Source organism: Lactuca sativa, chromosome 8 (assembly GCF_002870075.4).
Source record: "Lactuca sativa cultivar Salinas chromosome 8, Lsat_Salinas_v11, whole genome shotgun sequence".
NCBI lineage: Eukaryota > Viridiplantae > Streptophyta > Magnoliopsida > Asterales > Asteraceae > Lactuca > Lactuca sativa.
In genome coordinates, this window is record NC_056630.2 from 268,738,175 (window position 1) to 268,747,764 (window position 9,590).

Genomic DNA, 9,590 nt, shown 5'->3' on the forward strand with positions numbered 1-9,590 from the left:
TTCCCTTGATATCTACTGACCATGCTCAAAGCAAAGGCCACATCAGGACGAGTACAAGTCATAGCATACATGATCGAGCCCACAACGGAAGCATATGGTATCTGACTCATCTCAGCTATCTCAGCCTCTGTACTCGGATTCTGAGTCTTACTTAACTTGGCATTACTCTGGATTGGTAATTCTCCTTTCTTGGAATCTTGCATACTGAACCTCTTCAGTGCCTTATCCACATAAATACTTTGACTAAGTCCAATTAGTCTCTTACTCCTATCTCTTAATATCCTTATCCCTAGGATATAGGCAGCTTCCCCAAGGTCTTTCATAGCAAAACACTTCCCAATCCAGGCCTTAACCTCCTGCAAAGTTGGGACGTCGTTTCCTATGAGGAGTATGTCATCCACATGCAACACCAAGAAGCTAACTATGCTACCACTAGCCCTGACATACACACAAGACTCATCCTCACTCCTAGAAAAGCCAAACTCTTTGACTTTCTTATCAAAGCAAAGATTCCACCTGCGAGATGCTTGTTTCAATCCATAAATGGATTTTTCAAGCTTATACACTCTATTAGGGTATTTTGGATCGACAAAACCCTCTGGCTGAGCCATGTAAACATCCTCAGCCAACTTCCCATTAAGGAAAGTGGTTTTGAAATCCATTTGCCATATTTCATAGTCATGAAATGCAGCTATGGCTAACAACACTCTAATAGACTTAATCTTAGCTACTGGTGAGAAGGTCTCATCATAGTCAACTCCTGGAGTTTGAGTAAAGCCCTTCGCAACCAGTCCGCTTTATAAGTGTGTACTTTCCCATCCATGTCGGTCTTTTTCTTGAAGATCTATTTGCACCCAACTGTCTTACGACCTGGTGCATTTTCAACCAAGTTCCAAACTTGATTGTCATACATGGACTGAATCTCGCTGTCCATAGCCTCCTTCCATTTCCCAGACTCAGGGCCTGCCATGGCTTCCTTATAATTATTAGGTTCATCCAAATCTATCAGTGTACTATCACTGATAAATGTATCACCTTCAGTGGTGATGTGATAACCATAATAAAATTCAGGTGTGTTCCTCACCCTTGTGGAACGTCTTGGAGGTACAGACTCATCTATCGGCTCAACAGGAGTTTCCTCCTCAGGTTGGCTGACAACATTTGAGGTTCCTTCACCACTTGACTCTTGAAGCTCTTCGAGATCAATTTGCCTCCTACTGTCCCCTTGGATTATGAATTCTCTCTCACGAAAGACTCCTCTTCTTGCTACAAAGACCACATTATCACTGGGTCTGTAGAAGAGGTAACCACAGGATCTTTGTGGGTAGCCGATGAAAATACACCTCTCGCTTCGGGGCTCAAGCTTGTCATGAGTCTCACGCCTCACAAAATCTTCACAACCCCAAATCTTGATGTGGTACAAATTGGGCACTTTCCCAGTCCACATCTCGTGAGGTGTTTTGACAACCTTTTTAGTGGGGACTAGATTAAGGATATAGGCGGCAGTCTCTAAGGCATACCCCCAGAAAGAGATTGGTAACGAAGCTCGACTCATCATGGAACGAACCATATCCAACAGGGTTTGATTGCGCCTCTCAGCTACACCATTCAACTGTGGTGTCCTGGGAGGTGTCAATTGTGAGACAATCCCACATTCCTTAAGAAAGTCAAGGAACTCAATGCTAAGATACTCTCCTCCCCGATCGGATCGGAGCATCTTGATGTTCCTGCCCAATTGATTCTTAACTTCCTGCTTAAACTCTTTGAACTTTTCAAAGGTTTCTGACTTATGCTTGATTAAGTAAATATATCCATATCTACTGTAATCATCAGTAAAAGTCACATAATAACGATTAGCATCCCTTGTAGCAACTCTGAAGGGCCCATACACATCCGTGTCTACAAGGTCCAACAAACCTTCACCCCTATCACAAGTGCCTGTGAAGGGTGACTTTGTCATTTTTCCAAGTAAACAAGACTCGCAACTATCATCTGACTTGAGGTCAAATGATTCCAAGACTCCAGCCTTTTGGAGTTGGCCTATGTGCTTCTTGTTAACATGTCCACGACGACAATGCCACAAGGATGCTTTGTCCAAGCTATCAGAAGAATCAATATACAACACATTATTTCCTAAATTTTCTACAACATTCACAGCTTCATATACACCATCACAAGGTATTGCTTTAAAGTAAAATACATCATTGTAATAAACATTAATAACACCATTTTTATTATCAAATGAAAATGTAAAACCTTGTTTGTACAAGCCCACCCTTTAATATATATATATATATATATATATATATATATATATATATATATATATATATATATATATATATATATATATATATATATATATATATATATATTATTTTTAAGTATAGTAAAAAATTAAAAAATGATTGTTGTGGTAGTCCAATATGTTTTAGCTTTTAAATTTTGTTTTTTCTACTAATATTTATTGTGGTTTTAGATCCCGGCAAACTTGAAATGATTATTTTATCATTTTAATTTTAATTTCATATTTTGTTATATTTGTTTTAATATATATTTTTAATTAAAATATAGAAAAAGCCACACCACACCCACTGCATCCCCAACTCCTCTCTCCTATGTTGCGGACTTATGAGTACTGCCTCCTTATTAGGCCATCAGCTGCCATTTACCCTCTCTTACCCTCTCCACTATTATTTGAAATATCCACATTCATTTCGTCATTTTTATTTTCTTTTTCTGATGTTTAGATTGTGACACGTGATAATATCATCTACTATAATAAATAAAAATTAATTTTGCCACATGTCAATCTCTCATGAGTTTTGACACTTGTCATTTTTTAAATAAATAATATCCACATGTCAATTTATGATTTTTTTCAATTTTTAAAATTAAAAAGCCACATAATATTTTTACTTATATATATATATATATATATATATATATATATATATATATATAAAATATTAAATGTAATAAATATGATAGTAAATTGCAATTAATATATTTGTTCATTCTTTATTTCAAAACTTTATTTTAAAAAATACATATTATTTAAATTTTAATATTTTATTTTTTTAATCAACCAGTATAATATACGGGTCTTACACCTAATTTTCTAATAAAGAATCTACTATGATAAATAAAGATCAATTTTGCCACATGTCAATCTCTCATAAGTTTTGACACTTGTCATTTTTTAAATAAATAATATCCACATGTCAATTTATGATTTTTTTCAATTTTTAAAATTAAAAAGCTACATAATACTTTTACTTATATATGTAAAGTATTAAATGTAATAAATATGATAGTAAATTGCAATTAATATGTTTGTTCATTCTTTATTTCAAAATTTTATTTTAAAAAATACATATTATTTAAATTTTAATATTTTATTTTTTTAATCAACCAGTATAATATACGGGTCTTACATCTAATTTTCTAATAAAGAATTTTGAATATTTTAGATGTTTATTTTCTTTCGATTTTATTGGGAAATATATTTTAGTAGACACAATGTTAATTATTTTTTGGCGGATGTTTTTGATGGGATGTGCCAATTTTGTTAGTTTTCTTTTATACTAGATAGAGCTCATCAACTAATTTAGTTAATAATGTGTTTTAAATTATGGTGAAGACGCTTTGATCGAGAATGAAAGATTACAAAACGATTTTGGACATCTTTTCCTTTGTTTGAATTGAATAGACAAATTTATTTCCTTTATTTTCTTCATGGGTTCTAAAAGGTGTGAAGCGTGATATGACAATAAGGCCAGACCTCAAGCTTTACGGGTCATGATAAGACCATGACGTTTATGAGGTGTGATGCAAGACGAAGATTTTGTCGTAATCTAGGATTATATATAAACAACTGATAGCATAAAGTTTATAAAAACTAAATGGTTATATGCCAATCAGAAAAAGCATAACAAAGAACAAAATAACTAATAGAAAAAAATAGCGCATAATTGGCAAACCGCGACACGCCTAACAGTACTGCCATGAGGCTTTCTAAATGGCGGAGTCATACCTCAAGCCATGGTATGCCTTGGCGCACGTCATGACACAACTTTTAAAATATTGATTTGTGGTAAAAGATAATTACCCTACAATAGACATTGATGACTACTATGCTTTTTAATCCAATAGAACTTTTACTCCATCACTGTTTTTTTCATGTCACCAACAATGGCACCCAAAAACTTAACTTTTGTTCACAAAATCTAAAATTTAAGGAAGATTTCAAAAGAGTGGTTAGTAGGCAAAACATGGTTTTTCATGGAATATGAGGGTAGGAAAAAAAGATGTTTTTACAAAGGTTGAGGAGGATAGAGGGGGGATGTGTCCTATTTAGACTATGCTAATATTAATGTTTACTGTTTCTACTTTGTCTAGAAAAAAAAAATATACTTTCTTTCTCTTGTGTTTTGTATGTGTTTATCTACAATTGTGATTTATTTTTGGGATAAACCAGAAAAACATAAAACAGTAAATTGAAAATATTTTTTTGCATACGTCCGGTTTTAATAAACCAAAAATCCACAAAATGAGAAATTTGCACATTTCTTCCAAACTTAAGAGTATTTATGTCATTATCCCTTTTATTTTGGGATTCTTGTATATTTTTGGTTATATTTTTTGTGTTCATTTTCAATGTAGATTGCAAACAATGGACAACGGTCATCGAAGCAGAGACAAGGAAAGAGTAGGGAGAGTGGAAGGGTGGATGGTTGAAAGAGTTGCTAGAAAACCTTGTTAGAGAAGACTTGATAAATGGGTTAACATTTTTTAAGGGATAGAGGGTAGGATAGAGATAGAGTGGGGGTGATGTGGGCATGCAGATTATGAAATTGACCATTTTTCGTTTAATAATAATAAAAAAAGAAAGTTATTTGAAAAAAAATAAAAATGAAACATAATTGACTAAATGCGAAAATACTCATTTTATGTTTAAGGGATACCTAATCCACCACGAATCATTGTAAAAACAGTTTTACTCCATCCAAAGAAATCAACAAACCACAAAAACCATTTTTTTAGTTTTCTCAATATAGTATAATAGGTTGGAGAGAATTTATTGTTTACACAACTTTAATGAAAATTAATATAAAACATAGCTTTAAGGGTTGATCTAAAGAATAAGAATAAAATAGAGCATAAACATGACACTTTTGCATAGACTGAAGATCTAAAGCAACTCCTTGCCCCATATTCTATCTATTGGATGGAGCAAAAACTTGTAATTTGGTCTCGTTGACCCCATTCACACCACAGGTCAATGTCAGACCGTCTACATCACCTCACATCATGACAAACACAATATAACATGTTTTGATCAAGGTCAGTCATGGATGCATGCCAAACACAATAAATACAACTTGTCTTTGTGGGAATATTTGTTTGCTCAACATGGTAGTGAAAACAATGGTGACACGGAACATAATATTAACAAGTCATTTGCTAAAATGGTTTGGAACGTATAAGCATAATATGCATAGCAATTAGCAGCTAAGGCTTATGGTAGGTTTTATTTCTTTTACACAGAGAGAAATATAGCATAAACACACATCATATCATCCAACAGTCAACGATCCAACAACCCGCAGCAGCAAAGAGCTCTCAAACTGCACAAACCAATACACAATTCGGTCTTATTTTAGCAAAAAATGTGATATTCATGTTAGACCTTCATGTTATTAGTTTTAAATAGAATTTACTAAATTCCTCAAATTCATTTCAAACAGTAAACTATACACTTGATTTTAGACATCTTAGATATTAGTGTACATTTGCTTTTCTTTTTATTCTAGAGAGTTGAAATCCAAATTCAAATGCAGAAGAAAATGGAACATGTGTAAGTCAAGAGTAAATTGCTCAACATATTATGTGAATGTCATGGGTAGAATATTGGGAATTTTTCTACTATTGTAGCCATGTATATAATTAGATTATTATGTCTATTTATTCGCATTTAATTATCTTACCTAGAATAGGCCAGTTAAAATAGCTCATCAACCAGAGTAAATTAATAATTTGATCCACCGTTAAATAGGCTGGCTTTGAGTGAATTAATAATCGAGTAAATTACTGCAATCGTCCCTATGGTTTGGTTAAAATTACATGTTTGGTCTCTAACTTTTTTTTTTTGCACTCGAATCGTTTTTGTGGTTTGATTTTATTGCGCTTTTCGTCCCTTACATACATAAAGTTAGAGACCAAACGTGCAATTTTGACCAAACCATAGGGATGAAAAACGCAACAAAATCAAATCATAGGGGCGATCCGAATGCAAAAAAGAAGTTAGAGACCAAACGTGTAATTTTGACCAAACCATAAAGACGATTTCAGTAACTTACTCTTAATAATTTGATCCTCCAACCCGTTTAAATAAATACTTCTATTTTATTTATATTTTATACAATATTAAATTTTAGTTTCTTATAATATAACCAAAATTCCTAAACCCTCAGCTTTCCCGGAGTCTCCATTGGTTAAAAAACCTTCTACCTCCATCTATACAATACTTCAGCTTCAATTAATAAGTTACTTCTATTTTGAAACTAGTTTAATTCTGATTTCTAGTTTCGGCTTTTAGTTTTGACTTCCAATTCAAGACTTATTCACAACTTTGTAATTTTGTAATTTGCATGTTATTTAGAATGTTGTTTGAACAAATGATTTGTGATTGTAGTTGTGTATCTTTAACCTTGAAGTCATGAACAACTATTTGGGTAACCTATTATATATTATAGTCTAATCAATTTTTGTATAATATGTAAACTTTGAAAATAAATTGGGTCAAACCAGGTCTAACGTGTTTATCTAACAAGTTGGAATGGAAAATAAAAATAAATGAGTCAAGAGTCGACCCATTATCTAACTGTTGGGTTAGTTTGGGAAGTTTTCAACCTGTTTATCTAAACCCAATTGCTAACTGGAATCCTAGTTGTGTACATATATTAGAAGAAAATGTAGAGAAGGTATGTCTTGTAAATTACAAAATCTTGTGTATTTTCTCTAATTGCAATGGGAAATAATCATATTCAAGAACAAGATCAAGTTCAATTCAATTTTATATGTCCAGTTGAGATCAACGACCAATTTACCTGTGAAAATACAAAAATTGGCACCTCAAAGGTGTTTTTTTGTTTCCCTATTATTTTGTTAGATCTGGTGTGCCTTTTCAATCAGATTACCTTTTCCAAGTCAGCAACCAATAGTCGAAAATGCTGTTTTTGGATATTTGGGAAAAGTGAAAAGTACATATTCATAAAGAACAAACGACTTTGAATGAAAATGTAATATGGAAGGCGGGCTAAAAAATAAAGAATAAGAAAAATCAAAAGGCACATACCAGCCCCTTAGCACAGAAGAGCAACCAGGTCCAGAATCATAATAATATTCATGGCGGTGGGGGTATGTAGGTGGAGGGATGAAGTAACCTTGATAACCGTGAGGAGGTGGAGGATGCTGATGGCGATGTGCTGGTGGTGGCGGTGGGAGACCAATAGGCGGATGCCCCGGGCCCGGTGGATGTGGTGATCGATGCCCTAGAAAGTATAAACATATAGTCTGCAACTTATTAACCATAAAAATCCCAATTAAGATAACTTAGTAATACATGTTATTACTTGCCTGGAGGTGGAGGTGGATGATGATGATGAGGTGGAGGTGGATGATGATGGTGGTGATGATGCCCACTCATGGATTTTCAGATTCCAGTCAGTTGAATTGAACTGAATCCTAGCAATAGAAAACAAAGGTGTGAAGACGATGAGGAAGTGGCGGTCAGCGGTCTTCTCCTCCGAGTCCTAAATCCTGATATTCTTTCGCAGACCTTGCATTCGGTGGAAAGGAACGGATTTGGATACTCATACTAGCTATTACTTCATTCGGTGGGCTGGGCTGTGCTGTGCCTCAAGTCCAATTACTATTAACTAGGAAAGAGTTGCCCCGTTTTTTTTTTTTTAATCTTTTTTTCTGTTAATCATTATAACCATTTATCATCTAATATTAGGGAAACATTTTTATTCTTTTCTGGAGAATGAATATTTATCAGTGAATCGTTTCTACATTTTAGTTATCGAGTTTTTAATATTGTTTATCACAATGTTTCTGTTAATTAAATAACCATTTTAATAATAAAACGTAAAGGACAAACAAAAGATATGATACCAACTTATTTATGATCACGAATAATTACATAGAAACATCATTACATCTACTGATGGTACCAAAAGATTAACAAAATATCATGCGGATACCAGGACAATAACAATAACTGAGAAACACAAAAGAAGTCCCGACTTTCTGCTACTCATATTATATGAAGAGATGCCAACCTACACATAAGAAATTAAGAACACATGTTAGCGTATGGTTGAAATTGAAATATGTTAAATATTTACAATTAAAGTCGGCACATTACACTAAAGAAAAGTTTATAAACTGACATGAAAGTTCCATTTAAACAAAAATTTGACCCCAAAAGGAAAAAGTAAGGTTGCACCCAAAGAAAGAGACATCAATGTTGCTTTCGGAGCCTTTGTTTCCCCCAGTTTCTTATCCAACTATTGGATTTAACCCTATTCACATTCAAGAACTAGAAAAGATCCTTTTATAGAGGTAAGTCGAAATTAAATATCACCAAAACATCTGGTTCAATTCTAATTGGAGTTGGATCGAAGATAAAGCTCTCTATTCTTGTTTCTGGCTAAAATATTTACAGGTAGGATGTTGAAGATGATCTGTTGTCTAGTAGGATGTTGAAGATGATCAGTTGTTTGCCAGAACATTGCTGCAACATAATAAAAGGTTGAGATGAAATGTATCCGCGTCCGAGAATACGTAATTGCTTTGAAAACCTTCAAACAAAAAATAAAATTTATTAATGTTTCAAGAAATATTATAAAAAATAAGATCATATAGTTTGGTTTCTATCATGTTCTGTCCAAAGCTGATTAAACCTTTTTCACTTTCAGCTTTAGACTAAACACAGTAAAAATCATAAAGCAAGGGATCAATTAACTCTTAATACAAACATATACAACATAATTAACAACCAGCTAGGAAGATAGTAGATTAATTGTCGGGCAATTGGTGCTCAATTGAAAAAAATGAAACAAATTTACATCCTTCAAGATAGATTGAAAAAAAGAGTGCGTTCCATGGACCACCTGTATCGGAGCATGGTTTTTATGACATCAGCATTTTCATGTTTAGCAGCGAGCATCATAAAGAAAATAGACAAATTACAAATTGAATTTTTGAAGAAAAAATTAACAAAGAAATTTACCTCTTTCAAGATAGATTAGAAGGAGAGAGCGTTCCTGGAGCATCTGTTGCAAGATTCAAAACCTTGATTCATAATTACCAATCAAAATGAACGGAACTCAACATAAATGAATTGGTGGTAGTGAAATAATTATAAACCAAAACAATGCTAAATAAAAAGTTAAATACAAACAATACTAAAAGCTTCGGAGTTGAGATGACAATCTCCGTATTCAACTCAATTTCCTTCACGGATTAAGACCGACTTTATAGTTATACATAACATTTAAAGAAAATATTCCCTATGGATT

At 33.2% G+C, this 9,590-nt stretch overlaps 1 protein-coding gene across 2 annotated transcripts; it reads right to left on the reverse strand.

The window, feature by feature from the left end:
* Positions 1-5,335: 5,335 nt before the first annotated feature.
* LOC111895378 (protein CYSTEINE-RICH TRANSMEMBRANE MODULE 13) lies at positions 5,336-7,899 on the reverse strand. 2 transcript variants are annotated; one of them, XM_023891493.3, is made up of 3 exons: positions 7,642-7,890; positions 7,361-7,556; positions 5,336-5,630 (listed from the first exon to the last, which is right to left on the reverse strand). In XM_023891493.3, exons 1-3 carry the CDS (start codon positions 7,709-7,711, stop codon positions 5,591-5,593), a joined length of 306 nt encoding a protein of 101 aa, XP_023747261.1. In that variant the 5' UTR covers positions 7,712-7,890; the 3' UTR covers positions 5,336-5,590. The 2 variants fall into 2 exon arrangements, with proteins under 2 accessions (XP_023747261.1, XP_052622850.1); XM_052766890.1 differs by lacking the exon at positions 5,336-5,630 and adding an exon at positions 5,647-7,235 and having other exon boundaries at positions 7,642-7,899.
* Between the last annotated feature and the right edge of the window lie 1,691 nt (positions 7,900-9,590).